General features: G+C 46.8%; 1 protein-coding gene across 2 annotated transcripts in view; it reads left to right on the forward strand.

The window, feature by feature from the left end:
* Window positions 1-9,754: 9,754 nt before the first annotated feature.
* The window catches only part of LOC142587300 (enolase-phosphatase E1-like), a 236,306-nt gene continuing 218,170 nt past the window's right edge, over window positions 9,755-27,890 (forward strand). Inside the window, exon 1 of one of the 2 annotated variants that reach the window (XM_075698177.1) lies at window positions 9,755-9,951. In XM_075698177.1, coding sequence (XP_075554292.1) covers window positions 9,886-9,951 — 66 coding nt within the window. In that variant the 5' untranslated portion in view covers window positions 9,755-9,885. The remainder of the gene's footprint in view (window positions 9,952-27,890) is intronic. The other variant, XM_075698175.1, reaches the window with a different exon arrangement.

Raw genomic sequence — 27,890 nt, forward strand, 5'->3', positions numbered from 1 at the left:
GACATCTTTTAGACATCAAATAGCTGCTTGCGTGTTTCGTGGGAGACACTGGCCTTTCTCCAACTAGGGTGCCCAGAGCATGAAAAACCAGCTTTGACAACACTTGTGAAGTTCTACGTTTTCTTGACGTTTCGGTTTTTTTTTTTTGTAAAAAGCATCAACAAAGAGAGGGAAGCGCAAAGGCAACGACAGAAGCTCTTAAACTGCGTCACTGCCACTAGATCTATCTTCTTCATGTATGTGTGCATTATCTCATCTAGACCTGTCTTATATGCCCGTGTTTGACTGTTGTTACGCGAGAATAAAATATTTGTTACGTTTAAATGAAAGATCTGTTTCCCATTTTCCTTCACTTATATCAGACATAAAAAAGAAATCTGCACGTGTGTGTATTAAAAAATGCATGGCGCACAGAACACCGCGTGCAGTCCATTTTACAGGCAAATTTTTTTTACCTATTATCCTATCCTCGTGGTCCAATGGGCATTGTGAGGAGATGGGTACATGGTTTACAAACAATCAAAAACATTCAAACCTATGAGGACAACAATAAGATAACAGGCAGAAATAGCAGCAAATAATATAAAAAGAAAGGAGAGCGAAATTCAAGTCATTTCAAAAGATTATCGGTTACAGCGGTTTTCAATGGTTATGCATCAATATAACATCTATTGAACAGTAACGTAACCTTAGAATTCCTTTACTTTATTAGAATGAAGAATGTAACCTAAAAGTTACCCTTAAAAAATTACGCTGCCATGATGGCTAGAATAAAAAACAAGTGCCCTTAACTATCGCCGAAGAGACACGAAGGCGAACGCCTTGTAAAGCCTAATGTAGTTCACCTTAATGCACCCTAATCATCCTTAATTAATACACCTTAATCCCCGTAATTCAACCTATTCCCCCGTAATCCGATCACTATAATCAATAATTAAATTTGCTAATGATTAATTAGCATCTCTTATACACGGCTAGACATGCTTTGGTTCGTTTCTGGCCTTCCTTGGATCGTGTGATATGTTCTGTACCTCGCAACACGGCTTAAGAACATGGATATCAAGGCATTTGCCTTAGAAATTACGTTTTCTCTTCGCCAGCATAGAAACACATCGAGTTCCCCGCTCGAAGCCCAGCTGAGCTAGCACACGCTTTTCATGCAAGCGACAAGCGCTAGAGAAGCCTGTTGTAGTCAAAACAAACCCTGATTTATAAATCAGCTGCCCACATTTGAACTGTGCTGCTGCTACAGCTTAATAAAAACAAAAAGCGCAGCAGCCCGCTTGCCGATGCTGTGGAAACACGGCGGGCTACGAAGACCGGATGGTGCCGCGGCACCCACCTGCACTGCAGCGCTCCTCGCGGCAGCCGCCGGCATTCATTGCATCCGGTGCCACCCGGGAGGCCACGGACGGCACACTAGCCAGAACATTCTAGGCACTATAGTAACACTGAACTTAGTGTCACACATCACTTCCCCCTTTTTTTGGCTTCTGGATTGGATTGGCCCGGCTCGCTACGTGCTTACGCGTGCTTTTCTGAGCGCAGATTGATGTGCGCCTGGTTTCTGCACTAGGCTTTTATACAGTCGCTTTTTCGAGCGCAGATTGGTGTGCGTCTGGTTTGTGCACTGCGCTTTTATACGATCGCTTGTCGCTGCTTTCCTTTTCTCTGGCTTGATTCGTTGCGGCTTGGTGCAGGCGCGCATACTTGGTGTGCGCCTGCTTTTTTTTTTGCGCTGGTCGTCGAACACATCGCTCGCTGCTCGCGCTTATATATAAGGAAGTGCTGCGCCGCGGGCATACCGTGTATGTAAGCGCGCCAGAAAACTGCGCCTTGTTTTCCATTACTTTGTCATGTACCTTAATTACCACTGGGTAGCACCGAGCGATCGCTTCTAACAAACGCAGAAATGAGTCTTTGCAGCGCGTGTGGCCATTAATTGACTCCCACCACAGCCATGTGAGGTGCGACTCCAGCAGCGGTGCAGTTACCCTGCAGCCGGCGGAGAGGAGGTGGCGCTTCAGTTTATTAACTTGCTAGTTTTTGCGTGTGAACGCCCGTGATAGCTCGTGAGGTCGTGCGGGACGAGCTGCTGGCGCGACACCCACTCGGTGGCCCCGAAGGATTGTGCAAATTGATGAATGCCTCCTTCGCGGCAAGCGAAAACACAATCGAGGCCGCCTGATGACGGGCGACAAGGTTCCGCCGAGCCGGCAAAATCACGGCGGCATTGCAGACCTTGGACCATGGGTATTCGGCATGACCTGCGTGACCACCGGGCAGTTCCGACTATTCAAGGTCGACAGACGAGACGCGGCGACGCTAGGCCCCATTATTGCAGCCAACGTTGAACCGGGGACCACCATCCACACTGCAGTGATGAATGGGCCGCATACAACTGCATCCCGAACTTAGTGGATGCTAACGGAGTGAGCCTAGCTCAATCTGCAATGGGAAACTAAACCAGACAGCATGCATGAAATTTGTGGACCCGATCACGGGCGTTCACACGCAAAAAATGGAAAGTTATTGGCATGCAGAAAGTGAAGCGCCACCTCCTCTCCGCCTGGAGTCGCACCTCACATATGGCTGTGTTGGGTAGTCAATTAATGGCCACACGCGCTGCAAAGACTCATTTCTGCGTTTGTTAGAAGCGATCGCTCGGCGCTACCCAGTGTGAAGGTACATGACAAAGTAATGAAAAACAAAGCGCAGTGTTCTGACCCTTTGCTTTTGTATGACTGTTTCCCGGCATTGCTGCGCGCTTACGTACACGGTACGCCAGCGGCGCAACGTTTTCTTATTGGCGGCGAGGAGTTACGGAGTCGCCCTCTATCGGAAGCGCCTCGCTGGCGTAGTATGAGGGATCACGTGGCGCGCTCCTCATAGGTTTTGCTGTTAGCGCTCCCTGAAAACGCCACGCGCGAGCTCTCCCGGACATTTATGTAAGTACTTTCGAAACGAGAGAAGTTTCTTACTGTCTAAATAATAATCTTGGGCAAACTGAAAGCACACAATCGTTTACAGCCGCTATCTCTTTACGGAATACGTACAGTGAACGCCACTGCGCACGGTCGCCGCGATGGAGTCTCCCGAACCGGCTTCTTGCGTGAAAGGTAGGTAAACGCTGAGAGCAAACTATGTGAAATATGTTCTTATAGCGTTTGTATAACTAAATGGAGCGTAATAGAATGAAGCCTCAATGCAGCGATCGCGCAGATTCGCAGCGACCGACTGCGCATCTGCATGCTTGTCCGCGCACTGTTTCGCTTTCTCCGCGCGCGCGTTTTCGCACCGTGCCATGAGCTTTAGGCCGCAGAATATGAGCATTTGACAGTATAAAAGCAACCAATGTGGTGTTGGCGCTATCAGAGCTGTTCAAAAATAATTTCATTGTAGAGACTTCGACGCCTTCGATGTGCCGTCGCGACGATTCAATCTTTTTTTTTCTTCTAAATTCTTTGACCTTTCGATACTATTTCTCGAGTTGCGTCGCACTGTATTTTTATCGGCGTTCCCAGCGTGCAATTTCCCGCTGCTCCTTTTTTGTAATCCAGTGCAATAATTCATAACATAAACATGACCATATGCCATGCTTTCTTTAAATGTGCTTCTTACCGCTGCCTTTCCACTCCACTGAACTTGCCAGTATCTATAGTATCGACAAGTTCATAGACCAAACCGTCATGACATTAGTCGGGCAGCGGACTCGGACGTGCGTCTCAGTGCGCGTTTTCAGAACATCGCAGACCGGGCGCCGTAGCAGAAATCTTCCTCGCGTCTGTGCTTGCTGCATACCCGAGTTGTAGCCGATGACTGTTTGCCGGTTTTATGTTCCGCGAGCCAAGCTTCACACAGCTTCTTGTACTGCAGCTACGTGTGAATAAGGCTGACACCGGCCTCCGTTACGTGCGTCCGGCCCTGCGGCACCGAGCAGTAGCCTACCATGTCGCGCGCCTTCAAAGGCAGCCACTACCTATTGTAGTGCTTTCAAGCGTTGTAAAGGAGACACTCGAAGCGGGAAAATTTCGCCACTAAATGAAAACCGCAGCGTACGAGGGAATATAAACTCGTTTTCAGCTCGCTTCGGCCTCCGTGGCTTCGGCGCGCCCGAAGCAGCCGACGCGGCCGCTATGTCCACGTGATCCCTCCTAGCACGTCACGCCGACGGTGGCGCCAGCTTTTCCAGTGGTGGAGCTCGAGGCCAATATATAAGCGCGAGCAGCGAGCGATGTGTTCAAAGACCAGCGCAAGAAAGCAGGCGCACACCAAATAAGCGCGCCTGCACCTAGCCGCGCCGAATCAAACCAGAGAAAAGGAAAGCAGCGACAAGCGATCGTATAAAAGCCTAGTGCAATAACCAGACGCACACCAATCTGCGCTCGGAAAAGTGATGGTGTAAATACCTAGTGCAACAACCAGGCGCGCATCAATCTGCGCTCAGAAAAGCGCACGCAAGCACGTATCGAGCCGCGCCAATTCAATCCAGAAGCCAAACGAGAGGGGGGAAGCATAGAGTTTCCTACAAACTCTATGGGGGGAAGTAATGTGTGACACTGTTGGGTAATGTGACAAGTTGGGTAGTATTATAGAGGCTAGAAGGTTATCCTAGTGTCGTGAAGGCGCGTGCCGACGTGAAATACTTTGCTATGCTCCGGCAGATGGCGCCAGCGCTCGCTGGCGGGTTGCTCTTGCGGGCTCCGGCGCGCTTTGCAGCGGGCGCTCGCAAGTGACCGGCGCTTTACGCCGATTTGCAAGTTCAGAAAACAGGCACGCAATAATCTATGAGGGCTAGTTAACCTTACTATATTGGCCAGTACGCTTATCGTGACGAGCGGTGAAATAAAACTTCGTTTTGGGCTAGTTCGCCCATAGCTGGTTATGATGGCAGCGTAAGAGATGAAGACACACAGAAACTAGACGGTGCACTTGTCATGTGTTTCTATGTGCGTTGTCTTCGTCCCTGTTGTGCTGCCATTTTAACCAGAGTGACGGAAGCTATGCAAGCGGCCGTAATAAAATGGGGTTGGTATATTTTTTTTTTTCTACGGGATAAGCGACACTAATCAGCCCACAAGCGTGGAGAGAAAATGGAATGCATTCCGTTTTTCTCGTGCATATAGTTTATTGCAGCTTTACAAAATTGCACACTATGGTCCGCAAAAACGCTGTATGGGGAGCGCTTTCAAAACCTATGTTACAAGTTTTTTTTTTTTTTTTTTTTATTGCACAACGAAGGTAGGTATGTACAAAAGCAGGGAGCATTTTCGCGACTGTCATTCTACTGGCATCGCCTCATTTTCAGGAGCTTATGTTTTTCTCTTTGAGTGCTCCGTTCCATGTTCTTTGCTTTTGCAAAGAAGTGCAGCCTCGTCAGTGCATAGAACTTTATTATGTTTGTTGTCAAACATCGCCCATGCTCACTGCAACCCACGTCTTTAAGCTTCGCTCCCTGAAGGAAATGCAAAAAGCAGACCATGCTTTCAGCATGAAGCTGATTCCTGCTGAAATACAGAGTAAATGTGTCCTCAACTTTACAAACAAGCTCCTCAACTGCTTTGGAAGGGTAGATCAAGCCCCCATGATCAAACTGCCTGGTTAGTATAGAATTTACATCAGAATCTGCTTGTAGGGGCAAAATACAAAGGCAAGAGGCACAGTCTGGGCATGGAAATTTTTTTTAAGACTTTCTGACAACATAGCCGGCTATATAATATACTAATCTACTGTCGCTGTGCTTTTCGACACAGTTGTCATGATCAAACTGCTTGCCTTGTGTTTTCAACACAGATTCTGCACACTCCAAATTGCCATCATCCAATAGCTCATCAATAATTTCTGTTAGGTGGTCAGCCTTTCGTTTTCCAACATCACTCTTTCTTTTTCCAACGTCCCTCTTGATGTTCCTTGCCCAGGCCTTCAAGCGAACAGGGTCGGATGGAGCGCGGAACAACGACACCTTTTCTATAGACGACTTGTAACCGCCCTTACAAAGGGGAACAAAACATGTCCTCTCTTTTTTTGAAGGCATTATCACAGAAGTTCAACGTCGCATCGCACCAAGCCGTGGCACTACGGTCTCAACGAAAATAAAGGCTGCAACAAAGTGAACTACGTCGGTACACGTGCTACCAAAAACTGACGACGACTTGTGTCTGCATTCCTTCGGCTGGCGTCGGTAACCCGCCACAGGAGCGCAGCGCCCTCTTCGAACTACCCCGCCAAGCATCCAAACTGGTTTCTCCGGCGCTTCGGGATTGGGCGCCCGCTCCCGACACTAGGATAACCTTCTAGCCTCTATAGTAGTATGCTCTCTGCCCTATGCGGCGCACGCTTCCGGCTGAAGCCGCGCATGTCGCCGGAGCCGGAGGCCGCTAGGGGCGCTGGAGCTAGTTCCACCTGAATTTAGACTGGAAGAAAGCGGAAGAGAAAATTCCTAAGCGCACAGCCACAGGGCTAGACGAGGTTCCCGTTAGGCTGATAAATGAACTGTGACCAAAAAGTAAGGAAGCTCTGGTTAAAGCAGTGGAAAAAACTTTCAAAGATAGACGAATACCAGACAGTTGGCGACAAAGTAGAATGAATTTAATTTATAAAGGCAAGGGGGAGAAAGACAGCATTCACTCGTATAGACCGTTGACCATTACATCGGTAATATACAGGTTAGCAATGCAGGCAATAAAATTAATGCTTCAAGCAGAGAGTTTCTCACTATAAGACCTAGAGGGTAATCTGGCGCCACCGTCTAAGGGAGTTTCTTGAAAGGGCACCGTGCCGTCATGGGCATAGAGTTTCCTACAAAATTACTAGAGGGAACTCTGGCGCTAGTGTCTACGTGAACTACAATGGGAGCGGTTGTCCCAGCATGGGAATTATGGGAAGTACATGGATTTGCCTAAACTTCGTCCTTTTTGGCTTCAAACGGCTTTGTGACTTAGTAAACTCGTCATTTTCAACAGTTTATTGCGTAATAAATAATTAAATAAACATCATTAAAATTGCCCGACTGCAGGATTCGAACACAGGGACTCTAGTACAGAAGCCTGATATTGAAACCATTAAGCCACGGATGCATGTATCGACAAGCGAATGAAACGCACTTATGAATTTATCGCGGGCATGCCAGTGCTTTGAGACGCTTGGTGCGTTTCGATTTGGGCACATAAACAAGCTCAATCATTGCAATTAATAGCAATTGTACGCGTTCCCCGGCGTCTTCTACACTTCGAAGAATATAGATTGCGCTGAAATATACGACAAGAAGATTTATATAGCGTAATATACAAAGCCACAAGAACGTCTGAATCCACAAGCACGAAGATCAGACAAATCCATGTACTTCCCATCATTCCCAACCTCCCATGGTAGGACAACGACTGCAGCGCCAGAGTTCCCTCTAGTAATTTTGTAGGATAGAATATTCTGGCTAGTGTGCCGTCCATGGCCTCCCGGGTGGCACCGGATGCAATGAATGCCGGCGGCTGCCGCGAGGAGCGCTGCAGTGCAGGTGGGTGCCGCGGCACCATCCGGTCTTCGTAGCCCGCCGTGTTTCCACAGCATCGGCAAGCGGGCTGCTGCGCTTTTTGTTTTTATTAAGCTGTAGCAGCAGCACAGTTCAAATGTGGGCAGCTGATTTATAAATCAGGGTTTGTTTTGACTACAACAGGCTTCTCTAGCGCTTGTCGCTTGCATGAAAAGCGTGTGCTAGCTCAGCTGGGCTTCGAGCGGGGAACTCGATGTGTTTCTATGCTGGCGAAGAGAAAACGTAATTTCTAAGGCAAATGCCTTGATATCCATGTTCTTAAGCCGTGTTGCGAGGTACAGAACATATCACACGATCCAAGGAAAGCCAGAAACGAACCAAAGCATGTCTAGCCGTGTATAAGAGATGCTAATTAATCATTAGCAAATTTAATTATTGATTATAGTGATCGGATTACGGGGGAATAGGTTGAATTACGGGGATTAAGGTGTATTAATTAAGGATGATTAGGGTGCATTAAGGTGAACTACATTAGGCTTTACAAGGCGTTCGCCTTCGTGTCTCTTCGGCGATAGCTAAGGGCACTTGTTTTTTATTCTAGCCATGATGGCAGCGTAATTTTTTAAGGGTAACTTTTAGGTTACATTCTTCATTCTAATAAAGTAAAGGAATTCTAAGGTTACGTTACTGTTCAATAGATGTTATATTGATGCATAACCATTGAAAACCGCTGTAACCGATAATCTTTTGAAATGACTTGAATTTCGCTCTCCTTTCTTTTTATATTATTTGCTGCTATTTCTGCCTGTTATCTTATTGTTGTCCTCATAGGTTTGAATGTTTTTGATTGTTTGTAAACCATGTACCCATCTCCTCACAATGCCCATTGGACCACGAGGATAGGATAATAGGTAAAAAAAAATTTGCCTGTAAAATGGACTGCACGCGGTGTTCTGTGCACCATGCATTTTTTAATACACACACGTGCAGATTTCTTTTTTATGTCTGATATAAGTGAAGGAAAATGGGAAACAGATCTTTCATTTAAGCGTAACAAATATTTTATTCTCGCGTAACAACAGTCAAACACGGGCATATAAGACAGGTCTAGATGAGATAATGCACACATACATGAAGAAGATAGATCTAGTGGCAGTGACGCAGTTTAAGAGCTTCTGTCGTTGCCTTTGCGCTTCCCTCTCTTTGTTGATGCTTTTTACAAAAAAAAAAAAACGAAACGTCAAGAAAACGTAGAACTTCACAAGTGTTGTCAAAGCTGGTTTTTCATGCTCTGGGCACCCTAGTTGGAGAAAGGCCAGTGTCTGCAGCTGACCTGAAAAATCAGCTAGGCTCGCTACATGTAACTCGTTTTTGCTAAAGAACACAGTAAAAGCATCTTCCACGGCCTTCACAGCGGTTGACAAGGTCTGACTAAGATAGACAAGGCTTCCATTGTCAAAATGCGCAATGCAGTAGTGAAGCAGCGTCGGCACTAGCTTCAGCTTTACTTACGCAGTGGAAGCCTGCACACTGTGGTCAAGAATTTTGGGCAGTGATCTTTCGTGCAACATAACAGTATAGTAGATTAAAGCACTACTGCTCCTTTTTTCTTGTTTTTTTTCCTGGTACTCACGAAAAGTAAGGTGCATGCTTAGGATACTCAGGAAATATCGTGGGTATAGCGTAGGGTTTCAGGCGTGGTTTACCGCGGGGAATCTCGTGGACAACGCCGATCACTGTGATAGAGAACGCGCGTTCGACTAAGCTGTTTTCGAAATGTTTTTCGCAAACCACAGCAGTTGGTACCGGCCTTCTGTCCGCTCTCCTGATCATTCTTGCCTATTCTACTGCCGCTTCGTATCAGTGGTGGAGTGAACAAGGATACACGCCCTTTGTTCGAGCGGTGACCGCTTCGACACCACGGCACAAAGCAGGTCCTCTCCTCGCACTTTCTCTTCTGCATTTTTTCACCGCCACCACATAGTACTCGTAATGGCAAGCATACGAACACAGCAGCGACGCACTCACTCTTTGACAACACCAAGAACAAACACGCAACGCTGTAATAACACTGAAAACGCCAACATAGAAAGCGACGCAACAGCTGCGAAACTGATATGCGAAGCAGACGACACGCGCAGTCTGCACCCACCCGTGTGGCAGCGACCTCTGTCGGCCACCGTGGGCATTCATTGCAGGCGGCGCCACGCTCCTCCATTGAAAAGAGCGGGTGCACGGCACACTAGCCAGTATATTCTAGGCACTATCGTGTTATCCACTGTAGTTGCAATGTGGAAGCTACAGTATCCCTTATTTGTATAGGTTTTCTGTGGTGGAACATTTTCAGCTGTTTTTCAGTGATTGTGAAATCAAAGCGAAGCTGGCGGCAGTGCGCAAATATGCTCGGCATCGAGGCGGTTGTGCTCGACATCGAGGGTACTGTAATATCTATAAGCTTCGTGAAGGTGAGAAAGCATATAAAGCGCGGGATGACAGAATGCCATTTTTGATTGACGTCTTAGGTTGAAACAGAAGCCTGCTGGCAGACGCCTGCACAATCGTGGCGACGTTCGCTCGTGTGCGGCCCTTTGTCGCTGGTAACACCCGCCTTCGTGTACTGCCTGCCTACTTGGATTATTCACAGACGCTGCTAGAAATTCAAGACCGCTAGTAGAAGTGCGCGTCTGTGAACGAAATTTTTCGTGGCTGAAGATCGACTTGGACAACTTATGCGATCTAAAAAAAAAAAACAAGCTTTATCGTTTGTGAAAGCTAACTTGCAGATATCTTACGCTTTGGCAGGCGGTACATTTGGTGAAGGAAGCGAAGTGTCGTCACTGTTTCTGCTTCACTTGGCAACCATTCCTTGGTTCACGTACACTGGGCTTCAAGCTCGTGCATGACAATAGAAGCAAGTCACGGGGAATCTTATGCAAAGCGAGACAGTGCGTGGTTGATCGCTTTGTAAAGCACCCCCACCCCTTAAAAAAACGCATATAAATACAACGTGTTAACGTGCACCGGATCCTCCCTTTGACAGAATCACTACTAAGCGCAAGAGCCTGTCGGGCCTGACACTAGAACCTTATGGGATGAAGAAAAGGTACCTGTTTTAATGTTCAAATAGCACTCCGACATTTAAAAGTGTAACACCTACTGCAGGTCTAGTACAGCCACCTATCATAGCTTTGACCTCTTCTCCGGAGTTTTTGCATTTTTCTCTCCTCTACCCCTCTATTGCAAGTGTGTGTCCTTTCGTCCTTTGCGCATAAACAGCTCCTCTCTTTCCTTTTCACCATTCCAGCAGTACTGTTAACTGATTAGGACATTCATCACATTCTGTTTGGATGTGGACAAGTGAAAAGGAAGGATGAGGACAGGTTGAGGATAAGATGCATGGTTTGCTTTACATAGAGCAATGGCACACTGGGAAAATGGCACAAAATGGACAATACTCGAATACAACTTGGTGACAGCCAAAGAGCAAGCGAAACAAGAGTCCTATGGCTTAATAACAATGTCCCTGTGCATCTGAGGCCTTCTCACATGATTGATGCTGTAGCTGTCACAAAACGAAAGGTGAACGAGTTTCTCACAGTTCATCGACAGACAGAGTTCATCGATGCGGAGGTGGATTATAATGGAAGAGAGGTCCTGTTGAAGGACGAATTGGGTGCGAGCCGAGCACTTGTCACGAGTTGCCTCCAGTAAGCGGTGGCTTTGACACCGCAGTCGCCACAGTTTGGCAACAGGAGCTGGATCACAAGCCTGCAAGGCTCCCAAGTGGCCTTCTACCTTTGGGTGGTCCCAGTAGTGGAAGTCGGGCAAGAAGGGAGAGTGGGTGAATTGTGGCAGACACCCTGGTTGCAGGCATTGTGTCAGTGACTGCACGGCCAGTGTGCACTGGTAGTGTGTCTTTCGAGCCTGCCTGCCTGGTCACAGCCTGCTGACAACACGACCTGTAGCCGACCTTGCTCGTCTGCATTGCTGTTCTTCTGTGCATGCGCCACCTGAGCTTGGCCCACACCTCGGGCACTCTACTGTTGCCGTCATCTTTCATTTGTGGCAGAGTCACCACACGACTGCGAAATTTGCACTTCAATGTTTGTGTCAAAGTACGCTAACTACAGCATGTCTTTTTCTTTTGTTTATGATGTACTCTTGTTCCAAACAGAGGCCCATTAACATCAAGTAGAGCAGAAGCATCTTCAATACGCGATGAAATAACGTTTAGAATGCGAGCACATGCTTTCTCATGGACGTGAAGTAGAGGGAGCCAGAATAGAATATGTTGCTGAGCTAGTTGGTTCATTCTTGCATGGAATGAGCGCAAACTTTAGACACATTGTGAGACACATAGTGCCTGTCTCTCCCATCTAAAGTTTGTGCTGATTATTCCACGCAAGCAAGCCATAGTTTTGTACCAAAATTGCTACAGGGAGACACTAGTGTGGCGCTAGTGTCTACGGGAGCTGCAAACATGGCGATTCAGCAAACGGGAGAGTGATGGTTTGCCTGAACTTCCTTATTTCTGGCTTCAAAGGGCCTTGTGGCTTAGCAAATTGATAATTTCATATGAAATATTGCATGCAATGATTCACAGTGGTGGTGCATATATGTAGAGTCCATTTGCCTTCTGCATTTAGAAAAGTAGGATTGCTTTGAAATTTGTGTCAATAAAGGCAGATACATCATAGTAAACAGTCGCAACAACATCTGAAGCAACAAGCGCAAAGACCAGACAAATCCATGTGTGGTAACCACCATGATGGCTGAATGATTGCAGCATCGGAGTTCTTTCCAGTAATTCTTGTAGTAGACTTTACGGACGCAGCAACATTCAATGGCAGTGATAAGCACCAGGTAGCACGCATATTTTTCTTAAGAATGCAAAGTGGAGTAACATTGAAGTGAATGGATTGGAACTAGGGCTGTGCGAATAGCCATTTTCGAGATCGAATCGAAGAGTTTTCAAATAATGAACAGCCATTATCACTATTAATATACATTGATGTTCAAACCATAGTATTCTTAATGTTAGCAAGTTTCTATCATTACATAGGCTGTTATGAAGCGTTCTTTATTAAAAGCACAAATCAGGAGCAAACAAGTAGTGTCTTTACATACTCAGGACTCTCCAGAGAATGAGAATGATCACTGTATAAACCTGTAAAGTATGGCTACCTGAGCGATGTAGCCAGCTTTACTGCACAAGTTCTCATGTTTTCTGTCTATGCTATGCCCGTTGGGGTGAAGGTTTAGTGTAATTTTGCTTCAACTTTATGTTGAGTGCAGCTGATTTGAAATATTAGAAAAATATTCGCATTTACAAGTACCGACTATTTGATTCGAAGACCGAATCAAACAGGACAATACTCGATTCATTATGCAAAGGTTTTGAATATTAGCACATCCCTACTTGAAACATATGTGCACAGTTGCTTGTAAGCACGAGCTGGGCACCATTTAGTATATACAGCGATGAGGTGGCAGCAGAATTGGACTGTATTGCTAAATAAAACAAGCAGTGCTTCAGGACCATTTCAAACGAGTGTATTAAATTGTCTTGAACTGTATCCCAACCCAAGGAAGCATATTCTAGTCTTGCCTCAAGTAAGTTTACATATTAGCTTTACGGATTAAGGCCACCTGGAAAAGTTGCAGCAAATGTATCCTAGCATGCAGTTAACATTCTTAATAACGTATTTAATGGGAGTAGTCCAAGATGGGTTAGACGTTATCACAACACCAAGATTTCATTTCATTTCATTTTTATTTCCTTAAAGGGGGTTTTACATAAGCGGTGGGGTTAAAATGAGAAAGTAAAACATTTTTTTTCATGATGACAGGTGGGATGTAACTTTTTCTAGGAAGGTTGATGGACAGGTGATGGCTGCAATTTCATGGGGAAGGTCGTTCCAGTCGCTTGCTGTTCGGAGGAAAAATGACTTGCAAAATGTAGTTGTACGGGCACGTTGGCGTGAAACTTTCAGCGGATGACCAATTCGGCGAGACGTGCGTGATGGCAGTGCGCAGATGTATGGTTGCTGTTTGAGCTAGGAATAATAAAATTTGTGAAATAGGCACAGGCTAGAAATACGGCGACGGAGGGAAAGACTGCATAATGGAGACTGTAGCTTGAGAGATGAAACACTAATATAAGATGAGTATGAGCCATGAATGAAACGTGCGGCTCTGTTTTGCACAGCTTCTAATGAGTCAATGAGGTAAGCTTGCTGTGGATTCCAGATGGCGGATGCACACTCAAGTTTTGGCCTGATTAATGATTTATAAGGAAGTAGCTTTACATTTTGAGGGGCGTCGTGAAGATGACGTTTAAGAAAGCCTAGTTTTTTATTCGCAGATACTATTAGCTTTGTTACGTGCTCGCGCCATGATAAGTCATTGCTGATAGTGATGCCGTGGTAAGTATAGGACAGGACAAGTTCGACAGGAGAATCGGAAATCTTATAAATAAATGCGGGTTGTGACGATGATGAAAAGACATGAGCTTGCACTTATTAGGATTAAGTGTCATCAACCAGTGATTGCATCATGATTGAATGCGGTTAAGATTGTCCAGAAGGTATTCTTGATCAGCGGTATTAGTAATTGGGGCATAAATAATGCAATCGTCGGCAAACAGACTGACATGATATGATAAATTTTGTGGTAGATCATTAATATAAATTAAGCATAGGAGGGGGCCAAGGACAGTTCCCTGAGGAACACCCGATGTTACCGGTAGGCGGTTAGAGGAGTAGTTGTTAATAGTAACGGACTGCGAACAATGTGTGAGGAATTCTTTTAACCATGCAATAATTTCTCGATGCAAGTTTAGTCTGGAAAGTTTGAAGCGTAGACGTTGATGAGGTACCTTATAGAATGCTTTGGCAAAGTCTAAAAAGATGGCGTCAGTTTGTAAGTTAGCATCAAGGTTGGAATGAAGATAGTGAAGAAAGATGGCAAGCTGTGTCTCACATGATAAGCCTTTCCTATATCCATGTTGGGATGGAGTGAAAAAATTTATAGAGTCTAGATGCTGCATTATCTGGGAGTAGATGACTTGTTCCATTAGTTTATAAGGGATGCTAGTCAGGGAAATGGGGCAATAGTTGAGTGGAGAGTCTCTTACCTGATTTGAAAACAGGAACGACCTTCCTCATCTTCCAGTCTTCTGGGATGATACCTGTGGCGAGTGACTGAGAAAACAAGCTTAAAAACTTGGATGAAATGTCCTCAGTGTTTTTGAGAAACTTTGTGTTGCTTTTATGCTTTTTTTAGATGCTTTTATGAGAACACATGGTCTAATGAAACATTAAGTGGCAAACAGGAACAGTAAGCAGGCTGCTTGCTTTGAAAACTTGCATAAATTTGAATTTATATACTCTTACACAAACTGAGAGTGGTTGATAAGGAAGCACTCAGTGCACATCAAAGGTTTCTAGTCTAGGTTAAGATCAAGCGTTTACGGCTGCAGTTTGTGGCACACTTTTTCAAAAGCTTTCAAAAAGTCTCAAAAGAAGGCAGTCATCTAGTGAAGATTGATCAAGGATTATGTTTGTAAGTGATCAATATTAGCTGCATTTCACATAAGTATGACATGAGGAAGAAGCTAATGAGATGCAGAAATATGTGCTCAAGGATTTTATACGAGATGCTAGGAAGTGATGTTGATCGGTAATTAAAGGAGAACGCTTGTCGCCCAATTTATGAAGTTGGATCACCTTCCCAATATACCATTTAAATGGTGGTGAACCTGCATGAAGTGACTATTAAAAGAATAATGGTTAGAATGACAGAAGAATGGGAAGCGGTTCTTTTGAGAATTCGACTGATAAAGTCATATCCTGAAGCAGATGGAAGGATAATTAGAAGCACCTAAGGAGGGGGTGATGCATCTAACGCACTAAACGAATTTTGCACAATTGCTTCATTAAAGGGAAGCTGAAACATTTTTCGAAAAAAATTAGTTCCCTGCAGCATTCTACAGTTTTTAGTCCATTGAACACGAAAATCTAGTTTAAAAAAGGCGGAAACAAACGCAAGCGGCTGTTTTTTTTTTTTGCAAGAAAACGCGCACCAGCGCCTCAGGGCATCGCGCGAACGCCGCTCTTGCCCGTGATTCGTCGGGACCGTTGTGACGTCATTCACGGGGAACACCGATCGGTGCCGCCGTTTCAGACCGTAGCACGCTGTTCTCGTCTGGCTTCACGGATGAGTTGTAAGCATTATGGAACGTCCTTGCTGTCTGGGACAGCTTGTTCGAACAAGCTGTCCATGTTCGAACCGACAGCCGATACAGAAAACAATGGCGGCAACGACGATGTTGAGTGTGCCAACAGCGAGAACTATGTGTGCAGATTCTCGCGCATTGGAAATATTAGCTGGTACGTATGTTTTTTTCATGTAGCTGCACGTTGTAATGACAGGAGAAAAAACGCGCTAAAGTGTCACTGGGAACTTGCTGCTGGAAGAATGTCGAAGCACTAACTTCTCATTAGATTGTAAACACGAGTGCAATTCCGCGATGTCGAGCACCTTGCCGCTGCTTGTCTGAAGTTCGGTGGTTTTTTGCGTGTTGGTACACGATCGCGAACATAAGTACCGGGTTTCAATGCGCATATACAGTGCTGCGAGGTACAGTCATGGAAGTTGCTTATCATACGCATCCAGATCGAGATGGCCAAGATGATTATATGTGCAATATTCAGACTATGGTTGGACGAGTTTGCAATGGTGGCTCGATCAAGAATCGGTATGCGTGCTGCATGCTAGTGTTGACATACATATATTAGGCAGTTTTAGCACCGCCGTGTGGTAAACACGGTAACTTTACGGTAACTGCAACTGTACGTCGAACGTCGCTAGGCAAGCCTAGCAACGCTAGCCACAACGCGTTTCCGCATTGGTCGTAAGGCTATCCGGCTACGCTAAAGCTGTGTTAGCAGACGTTCATGACTGCAAATGTTCGCATTTCTCGAGTGCATCAATGTGGGCACCGGAACACCGGAATTGGAATACCGATTGCCCGCATCGTTGTCAAGCTCCGATGATAATCACTGTCACGGAAATGGTCCGAGCACAGCAAAGTTGATTTCGTCTGCACGAAATTCTCTCTCCTCAAGGCACGGACCCACTGCGCTACTGCGCTGCAAGCTTGTCCTTCGGGAACATGTGAAACACCACATCGTCTTGCCCGCCTGTGTTCGCACAGCTGAATGCTGCACAGAACGAGGGCATGTTGGGCGCCCTTGGCTCTAGGCACTCACGCAGCACAACAAGGAAGTGTAGTATAGTGTCGCCCCCTGTCAGATCTCTGTGTCATCGTACATGTGTGTTTTGTAGTTGTTTAGCTAGATGGCGCACCCCCCCTTCTGTCATGTGACGAGCTTGGGCCAATCTGGAGGTGTCATCTAGCGTGTGCAGCCTTTATAAGATATAAACGGCCGTGGGTCGGCCGAGTCTTCGTCCAGTTTTCATCGGGAGCAGTTTGCTCCGTGTCGCCTTCCTGCGCCGGCGCTTGCCGCGCGTTCGCCCGGTCGGGGCCCCCCGCTTGCCTGCCGCTGCCGACACAACAGGAAGCACAGTTCACGAAAATCGCAAAAGAAAGCAAACGTCAGCGGCGGTAGATCTCTCGTAGCGTCGTTTAGTAAAGCGCAGGACGGAAAGAAACTCGGCAGCGCATGTCAGCACGCCGGTCTGCCGGCACGCTCCCCGGGAATGACGTTACTCTAGCCGGTTCTCTCCTCCGGCTGCCTCCTCACCCGGCACTCCGGGAAGCGACGGGGGCGCGTCCGCGGGGGGGGGGGGGGGGGATTTAGAAAGCGATTTCCGCCCTTTATATTAACAAAACGAAGAAAAAAATTTCAGAACCATAAATTAATAGGTCTGTTCTTCCGAACCCCAGCAATTCATGGAATTTGAAAACCGTTTCAGCTTCCCTTTAAGGACAGGGCAAAACTTGTTTTTTGGGATGGCATTACAAGCACTATCAGTAAGTTGCTATTAATTGCAGTGCGCCAGGTCAGAGGCCAACGGTGTGCAATGTAGCATGGAACGCCAGCTAGCCCAGCTTCAAACCTTGTTGCAGACTAGCAGTGTCAGGGCAGCATTGTTTAGAATATACAGCCTACCAGAGTGTTTTAGGATTTGTCATGAGAATAATTACTAATTGGTAAGCAGGCAGTTGTCTAGCTGTTTTGAGAGTGTAGATCATTGTTGGCACGGTTGTGAGAAATCCCACAATAATTTTTAGAATGTTTAGCAGGTCCACATAATTGCTTCTTTCTTTTGGAAAGTCTTTAAAGGTTATGGTCATACCATAGTGCATTTGGATTACGGATAGTGGTATGAGCAAGGATAGATTTGCCATTAAAGGGCCCCGAAATGGTTTGGACAAATTGGGCAGACGCGTAGGGTACAGCTAAAGTTTATAATTCGCACAAAATCATTCGCACCACAATTTGTGTGAAGCATTTCATATTAATATAGCTACGGACAATTACAAGTTACCCTCCTCCATAGTGATGCATTTTCTCCTCAACTCGTTCGCCGAGTGATTGGGGCTAAGCTCCGCCTTCACTGGCTCTGCGTCATGATGGCACGTCGTGTCGTCTACTTCCAGTTCTCTAGGAGCGAGTGCGCGGGGCCTCTCCAACCTCTCCGGCAGCTGCTTAGCAGTCGACCCCAAGCGAGAGCTATCGAAGCAGCGTGCATTGTGAGCATTTTGTTGCAGCGCCGAACGTGTCTCGTATTCCTGTAACCACAGGCGGGCTGGACCTTATACGGATGGGTGGAGGCATAAACTCAAGCTGATGAAGCAACTTTAGCGTAGATGTACGTGAGTGACCTGATCGGTCTGCACGGTCCATCCACCTGTTCACGCAGAGCTTAACGAACCAAGCAAAGAGTTAATATTGCTCTAATAAGGGCAAAACATTTTAAACATTTAAAAAAGCAGCATGTTAACAACTACGCTCCTGCGAAAAATTGACACCAGCAGCAAAGAAGAACACATTTTGTTATTGCTACTATGTTTGGTTGAGCACTGTGCCACCAGGTGGCTGCACCATGCAGACCATTCACATTTGCACTCCTGCTCATCCCGTGAAACGACACGGTCAAATGGCCATGCCCTGTCCCCTTGTTTACCCTAATACCGGACTTGCAAAACACTTTTGCGTTAGTAATCTTCCGGTGTAAAGCGACTGCCGCAAACACGCAAATCCTGGTGCCGATCGGATAGCGACAGTCCAATGCACTGCAGCCAGTCCGCTCGTCTGCTACCTTGCAGAGGGACACAATGTCCCAGCTTGACATTGCTAGTCACTACGTTTGCCGTCCACAATGCAACAAAGGTGATTCATGGTGCTCACGAAGAACACACCGACACTGACCGCGGAGCTCTCATCAAGACGGAGCACGTTGTAACACAAGCAGCCGACGCTTGCTGTGTGTCAGAAATGCTTGAGTGTAGTGAGAAATTGTTCTTGCGCATTCTCTATTTGTTACTTTCTTTTTATAGAAACAAATTAAAGGGACACTAAAGGTTACCAGAAAGTCAAGTTAAAGTGGTAGAGCAATGTTCTAGAACGTCTAAGGCGTCAGTATAATCGCGAACAGAGATTTAGTAACCGAGAAATTGAGGTAAATGCATGACACGATTTGAGACCACCCAGCGACATTCCGGTACTAGCCCGATGACGAAAGCACTCCTCATAATTTGTGTTACTAATACTCAACTACTCGTATTGAAAATATCATTTCATTCAATTATAAGACGGAAGAAAATACTACTTGTCTACGTCTATTCGATTCTAAGAAAGAATAACATTTTGACGTTACCCTTCTGTAGTATGGGTGGTCGAAAGGTTTCGTTTTCGCTTGACTCTGCACCGCGCACGCTTTGGAGTTTCAGTAGTTTCGTTATCGCATCGTGCTGTGCGGGTTCTGCTGGCTCACGAAACTTTCATTTCGAACAAGCAGTGAGAATGCCACGTCCTTGTGATGTCGTGGGAAGCCCTCGTTGCTTTCCTGCTCCGGAGAGCCGGTGTCGAGGCCGCCGTCGTAGTACGCAACGACGCCGGCAGCGCGAGCCGTTCAGCAGCAGGACGCGCTCGTCAGTGCTCAAATCGCTGAAGTTGAGCCCAGCATCGCGAGCCAATCTGTTGTTGTCAGGGTCCATTGCGACGAGCGTCGAAGTTTGCATCATAAAATAAAGTACCAGCTTATGGTCGCGCGTTTCTCCTTCCGCTAGCCACCATACTCCCGCTTTCGCTCTGCTGTCAGCTCTGTCTTGGCTCTGTTTCTGGCCGCGCGTTTGCGTTTTGCGCAGAAAAGCCGTAGCGCCGTCTGCGGATGCTGTTCTACTCACCGATGGCGCAACGTCACTATGAGACGATGATGTCAGTACCCCTCGATCGGAGGGCGGGCGATTTGAACTGCGCTAGAGGTACGCAGACGCTTCAGAACGCATTTTCTCTTAAAATAAGTCTCTCCTTGGCACGAAACAAGCGTTTCTAGGTTTCTGGGATGGTATTTCAACAGTCCACGTTCACTTAATAGTAACCTTTAGTGTCCCTTTAACTAACATTCCAACTCTTATGAACATGATTTGTTCACCATAAAGGTGGCAAAATTATCGAGGACGTGCCCTGGGCAGCCAATCGGATAGCTCGCACTACTGGTGTCAATTGGGTGATTTACGTTGTGTGGGTAGGGGCGGCTGAAAATTCCGCCGAGCAGTGTGCTGTGATCGACAGTGATGTACATTTTTAAAACCTTCTTATAAATTACACGCTTTACGCCAACCACTAAGATGCGTCAATTAATGATCAGAAGGACCTACTCTAACGACTCAGTACGTTTGTACAATATCATCGAAATCGTTGCAGGGTCCCTTTAAATTACCGGCCATGGTGTCTTAGCGGCTATGGCTTTAAGTCATGGGATCAAATCCTGGCCACGGTGGCTGCATTTCGATGGGGGAGAAATGCAAAAATGCCTGTGTCTTGTGCATTGGGGGAACATTAAAGATTCCCTGGTGGTCAAATTTAATCCAGGGTCCACCGCTACAGCATGCCTCATAATCAAATCGTGGTTTTGTCATGCGAAATCTTAGAATTCGTTAATTCATTTACCATTAAATTCAGTTACCTTGCTGATAAATATTGTCACGGTAATATTGCTCATAAGGAGCATCGATGAAGAAGACGCTTTTGATCTGGCACCATGTGGTTCAGTGCTTGCTCTCTTTGTAAATATATTGTAAATACGTTTCCCTGTTGTGTCTGCCTCCACGTAACATCTTGGTGGAGCTGCTGGGGGTCTGACACAAGACGGAGCTCCACAGCGGTTGCCAAGTGGCCACTATAGGCATGTCATCCGGCGGTGAAACTGCGTCAGCGGTGACCACCATGCCAGCCATCACCCTGGCTCCACCCCGTGATTCTGGGGCAATTTCCTGCGCTGATGGCAACACCTTTGACTACTGGATTCGACTCTGTGAGTGCATAAGTGCACATTACAGGTGGGACCTGACCTTGATGCTGGCGCACATAATATTTTATCTAAAGGGAACTGTGAAGGCCTGTTTCGATAACAGTGAAGAGGATCTCAAAAGCTAGAGTATATGTAAGATAAAACCTCGCAAGTTGTTTGGCCAACCTGCAGGCTGCCAGCGTGCGGCCAAAAAGGAACTTGCCTCGCGTGTGCAGACATTTACCGAGTCTTACCTGATGCACATTCAGGATGTGCTGGCCCTTGACGAGAAATTGATGCTGACAGAAGCCAATAAGTTTCACACGTACTGAAAGGAATCGGGGACGGTGCATTTAACCTGATCGTGTTTAAGGGTCTCTGACAGTCAGTTATATTATTGCTGAATTGCTTTGAAGATGCTAAAAGCTGACACATTGCCCACAACTTCATCCGCCTTCCAAACGTGGCAGCGACATCAATGTGTCAGGACATTTCTATAGCGACTCAGCCCTCAACATCAGAGGCTATCACCCGAATCATTTGACTCGAAATTGAAGCCGCATTGCCCGTACATTTCATGCGATGGAAGCCCAGTGTTTGCCAACCGACCATATGACACAATCCGTTGTTCCTCAAGAACGGGCAAACTTGGGCATTCAAACCATGTGTTCGGTGAACCGTCCGGACATTTACCTTACGGCCACCTTCAGACCTCTCCAACGCCATTGTCCTACTCTATCGTGATCCGAATGGGTGGAGGACGCCTGATGACAAGCCAATTTGCTTCCGATATGGATGTGCTGGACACTTTTGATGGTATTGCCAAAGTCCTTGGCCCGTGCCTTCTTAAACAAGCTTCTCCAGCTGCTGCTATTCACCCCGAAGCCAGCACCAGGTACCAATCCAAGTTTAACGAGAAACATCTGCTAAAACACTACGACCGCTGCTCAGTACAACCGCGCAGCCTCACCATGATGCCGACCTTGTCGTTCATCTCCCCACACCGTTCCCCATCCTACTCCTGGCGTTTTCCTTCGGGAAACTTATGGCTGCAGCTAGTGGAAGTGGTGCTGCTATTTCGACCTGCCCTCGAACCCGTTCGTTAACGCTCCCTACCAATCAGAACCTGATTGATGTTGAAGTAGATGGCCTACTTGTTACAGCTTTGATCAACACCGGTGCCCATATTTCTGTTATGAGCTCTTGTCACCGCCAAGAGTTGAAAGTTATGACCCCTGCCCCCATCATGTGTGGCCGACGGTGATAGGTCTCCCTTATCCGGCCTCTGTACTGCACGTGTAAGTGTTGCCTGTCGCCAAACTTCTGTTTTGTTCACTGTCGTCATCCGCAGTTCCAATGACATCATCCTCGGCCTTGACTTTGTATCTGCCCACTCTGCCCCACTTGTTCCACTGGTACTGTAGACAGGGTGTCTACCAACTGGGAAAACCGGGAATTCTAAGGGATTTTGAATAGTCTGGAAATACTCAGGGAATTTGTGCTTCTATCAGGGAAAATTGGCTGTAATTTTACTGAAAGGGAACGAAATTCGTGGTAATGCTGGCTCGAGTAACAAAGAGGAATCGTAATGAATCTACTTTGACGCCGTGTCGTCGGCTGGAGGAGGTGTCGGTGTAGTCATCGACCGACTTTCCGAAAGGCCTGATGATTCTGACAGCTTCCCGGCACCAGCATGTGCCCCGTAGAGACGTCTGACATTTTGGATGCAAGAACCCTTCGCCGTCCGATTTTCTGGACATTTTGCCGTTACCAAGGTCCGAAATGGCATTAATCAAACAAAGCCACCACCGCCGCCATTTTTATTACCTCGCCGCCTCGAACGGCGCTCTCGCATGTAGATCCGCTTGCAGCTGTAGCCACCACCGTGGCAGCGCTAGGCCCAGTTGCTTCAACGTTCGCTGTTAAGCGTCTTGCGGTGCGGTGCCGTGTTTTTCATTGAATGAATTCGCCACTCTCAGCAATGCGACTCTGCGTCCGTGGTCCTCGCTATTAGCTTCGAAGCTCGGAAAGCACAAAGCGTTGCATAAGGCAGGTTTCTGAAATTGATCTTCGCCTTAGTACAGTAGTGTTACGTAGTGAAGCATACGCAAAAGTAGTGCAGTGAAGCATAAGCGTCGGAAGGGGCAATTGTCACGGGACGCTGCATGTATTCCTTACTTATACACTTGTACACTCGCCATCTCCTGTCACAGTACGAGCACCGATATGCCTAATAAATGTACTAGCACATATTCAGAGGTTTTTCGTATGTGCTTGTGGCGATTTGAGCCCTCAAAGGAATTCTGAGACGATTTTGACGATTTTGTACAAACTTATGGAGTCAATACAGTAGGTCCTTCTTATCATTAATTGACGCATCTAAGTGCTCCGCGTAAAGCATGTACTTTATTATAAGGTTTCAAAAATGCACGTTGCTGCCGATCGCAGCACACTGCTCAGTGGAATTTTCAGCCGCCCCTACGCATGTGACGTAAATCACCCACTTGACGTCAGTAAAGCGAGCTATTCGATTGGCTGCCCAGGGCGCGTTATTGATAATTTTTTCATCTTTATGGTGAACAAATGATGTTTGAAATAGTTGAAATCTAAGTTGTTTCTCTAAAAAGAAAGTAACAGAAAGAGAATGCACAAGAACAATTTCTCACTACACTTAAGCACTTCCGACACACAGCAAGCGTCGTCTGCTTGTTACAACGTGCTCCATTTTGACGAGAGCTCCGTGGTCAGAGTCAATCTGTCTTTTCGCGAGCGCTATGATTTGACTTCGTTGCGTTGTGGACGGCAAACGTAGTGACTGGCAATATGTCAAGCTGGGACATGGTGTCCCTGTGCAAGGCAGCAGACGAGCGGACTGGCTGCAGCGCATTGGACTGCCGCTATCTGATCGGCACCATGATTTGCTTGTTTGCGGTCATCACATTACACCGGAAGATTACTAACACAATAGCGTTTTGCGAGTCTGGTATTAGGGTAAACACAAGCGCAAGGGGACAGGGCCTGGCCGTTTGACCATGTCGTTTCACGGGATGAGCAGGAGTGCAAATGTGAATGGTCTGCATGGTGTTTATGCTTCCATCCATCCGTCGAAACATCCAGCTCTCCTGTGGTTACCGGAATACCAGACACGTTTGGCGCTGTGACAGAATGCTTGCAACGCATGCTGCTTCGATAGCTCTTGCTTGGGGTCGACTGCCAAGCAGCTGGCGGGGAGTTTGGAGAGGCTTCGTGCGCTCGCTCCTAGAGAACCGCGAGTCAATGACACGACGTGCCATCACGACGCAGAGCCAGTGAAGGTGGAGCTTAGCCCCGATCACTTGGCGAACGAGTTGAGGAGAAAATGCATGACTATGGAGGAGGGTAACTTGTAATCTTCTGTAGCGCTCTTAATATGAGATGTTTCGCATATATTGTGGTGCAAATGATTAACTTTAGCTGTACCCTACGCGTCTACAAAATTTGTCCGAACCATTTCAGAGGCCCTTTAAGGGCAGTAAAAGACATGCATTTATTTTGTCGAACCGCCCGATCTTTCGGATGTTTTTGTAGCCCCTAGGGTGTACTGAAAATTGTACGTTCACTGTACAACTGACCGAGAGGATGGTTCAAATGGTTCGTGAAGCAAACGTGAGTCGGAAGGAGGACGAGAACAGAAAGCACTGACGCATTGACGAATGAACGGGAAAAGAGGCGTGCCGTTGCTTCTTTGAAGAAACTTGAGATCCAAAAACAAAGTGTATTGGCTGACGCTGAGATGTAGGTGTCCCTCATTCAAGCCAAAATAAACTCTTTCAAGCAACGAAATGCAACACTGAGGCATTGTGCGCTGGCTGAGAGTATGTCTGGACAGCTGAGGGTGTCTTAACAGTTGTTGAGAATCTCACTTGTGACAAAGTTCGGACATCATACCAATAGCTTGTAATCAATAGGTAGAAATAGCTCATATTTGAAAATATTTGCTTCTGTATGCATCTCCTTTTTATTCGTATTTGAGAATGGTCAACTCGATTCGCAATTGGTTTTACTATTTTTTCCAAAGGTATTTTATTTGCGGAGCATTTCACTGCTTTTGTTACCCTTGACGGCCTTTATCAGGTTAAAGTCATGCTCTTCGCCATATACAACACAACGCCCCAGTCACCTTCAAATGCATGATGGACACCCTCTTGCACAGTTTTAAATGGTCCATTTGCCTGTGTTATCATGATGATGTTATTGTATTTTCACCAAAATTTGAAATGCATTTCGACGAACTTTGCTCTATTCTTGCTGTGTTTCACAACACTGGCCTGCAACTTAATTCATCAAAGTGCCACTTTGGCCATCACCAACTTACAATGCTCGGTCATCTTGTCTACTCGACCGGTGTTTGCCCGACCCTGACAAAGTTTGAGCCGTGCAGAAGTTCCCTGTTCCGACTTGCACAAAGGAAGTTCGCAGTTTTCTGAGACTGTGCTCCTGCTTGCATCGTTTTATCAACAGTTTCGCGGAAATTGCATGTCCTCTCAAAAACTTACTGCAGAAAGGTGTCTCGTCTTTTTGGGGTGCCGCAAAGGTTGCCACTTTCTCTACCCTTGTAATGTTATCGGTTATCTCTGATCTGACCAAGCACTCATGTGCACAGCCTCTGTGACGTCATGAGGAAAAGAGATAAAAAGGGCTGTCTAATAAACACTGGCCTTTTTGGGTACGTGGCTACATCAGAGTGGCGTCAGTCTTTTGCTCGCATCACCGCTCCTGCAGCTGGCTCGACAACCCTCATCACATAGCTCACTACACTACGTGCCTTGGCTCATTCCGATGGCTTCGCTCCAACAGAACTCTGCACCGATGCCAGCCGCTATGGATTCGGCGTTGTTTTGGCCAGCATCAGAATGGGCATGCCTATGTTATCGCCTATGCCAGCCATCTCCTTTCCCCAGCCAAACAGAACTACACCACGGAACGGGAATGTCTCTCTTATGTGGGTGGTGGGCAAATTCCGTGCCTTCTTTCATGGCCTGCATTTCACCGTCACTACTGATCACCATGCACTTTGATGGCTTTCGTCCCTTAAGGACCCCACTGACTGGGCATCTTGGTTGCTGGGCACTGCGGCTTTGAAAATACACCTGCTTTGTTTCTCTCAAGTCGGGCTGACTGCACCGGGACATTGACTGTTTGTCTCATAATCCCATGGATCTGCCTGATGCCTCTGACAATGTGCCTTCATGTGTACTCTCGCTCTCCACTTAAGCCACATCTGTGATGAGCAGTGCCGGGATCCCATCTTACGTGCGCTTATTCAGAAGCTGGATTCCGCAGTACCCAGTCTGTCCCTTTGCCTCTTCATGCTTAATAATGGCACATTATATCGCCACAACGTCCACCCGGACAGACGCGAACTGCTGCTTGTTGTTCCTACACATCTGCGTTTCAGGGTTCTCGGCCAGCTCCATGATGCCCCCTACCGCTGGTCGACGCCCCCGACCGCTGGTTTCCTGGATTTACGATCGCATTCAACGTCGCTTCTTTTGGCCCAGTTTTTACTGCTCTGTTTGTTGCTACGTCGCTGCATGCGAACCGTGCTAGCGCCGGAAGAAGCCACCTATGCTGGCCTCCTTCAGCCCCTTGACATCCCATCTGACCCCCCCTTCTGAGTTGGTCTGGACCTCCTTGGTTTTTTCTCTGCCTCTGTTGCTGGCAACAAATGGGTTGCCATAGCTACAGACCACACCACCCAATACACAATTACATGCGCTCTATCAGTTGTGCTACCGACGTTGCTGATTTTCTGAGGCGCTATAACGTAAAACTATTCCAATTCTGCAATCAGCCCTCCGTGATTGGTCAAAAACTTTTTTGGACCACTCCCACTTCACCTGTCTGTCACGTGACGTCATGAAAACTGCGATAGCTCCCCATCTGATATGACGTATACGCACTGATGAATGATTTGACCGAACAAAAGGAAAATTATTTCTGATTCGACGCCTTTTCGTGATCAGCCCACGGCTATTGGTCAAAAGATTTCGTGCTGCACCCACTTCACCTGCCTCTCACGCGACGTCACAAAACCGCAAGAACTCACCGTGTCAAAGTGATGTGTATGCATTAAAGATGCATTAATATGCCAAACAAAACTGGATTTTTTCCTGAATAGCCACAGGCTGCCCCGTTCTGAAAGGAATAAAAGATAGCTGCCGCTGATCGCTCAGGCATCGGCTCTTGCACCTGCCGGAGAGCATGGGTTTACTTGCGTCTAATAAAACTTTTTGCGTGGCCGTGTAATGTTTTCGAACACTTTCGGCACTTTTACGACCTTGTTCTGCCAACTCTCCTTTGCTGAGGATTCATTTTAGCGTCATTCTTAAGGTTCCGTTGCATGTCACTGCAATTGTGGACAAGCCACTGCAAGCTAAGTAAGGGAAAGCGGACCAATCGCAGGCTCCGGCACCACCCTCTTCATCGGGCTATCGATTTTCACTGCAGCGGCTCGGCCCCATCTAATCCCTCTCCACTTGAGTGTGCTCCTTGCCTCTTGTGAGCCAATTAGATAAAACAAGCCACTCACTGTAGGCAATGTTATTCGTTTTTCAAGCAAACAAAAGTGACCTCCTATGAACGAGGACAGCGTTTGATTGGTCTGTTCAGGCAACCCTGCGGTTGACCGCCCGATCCTTGCGGCAGTGGTTACGCAAATTTGACGTCAGTACATTGGAATAAAAACCTATTGGAATAGTTTTATATTATACGGCCCCTGGTCACTGATCATGGAGCCCCTTGTCAGCTCCTCACCAACTGTGGCCGCTACTTTCTCTACAGTGTTACTGACGACCTGCTTCGCTCCTGCACCACGAAACACAAATTTACAACGGCTTACCACCCGCAAACCAAAGGCTTGACTGAACGCTTCAACCAGACA

Source organism: Dermacentor variabilis, chromosome 7, assembly GCF_050947875.1.
Source record: "Dermacentor variabilis isolate Ectoservices chromosome 7, ASM5094787v1, whole genome shotgun sequence".
Classification (NCBI taxonomy): domain Eukaryota; kingdom Metazoa; phylum Arthropoda; class Arachnida; order Ixodida; family Ixodidae; genus Dermacentor; species Dermacentor variabilis.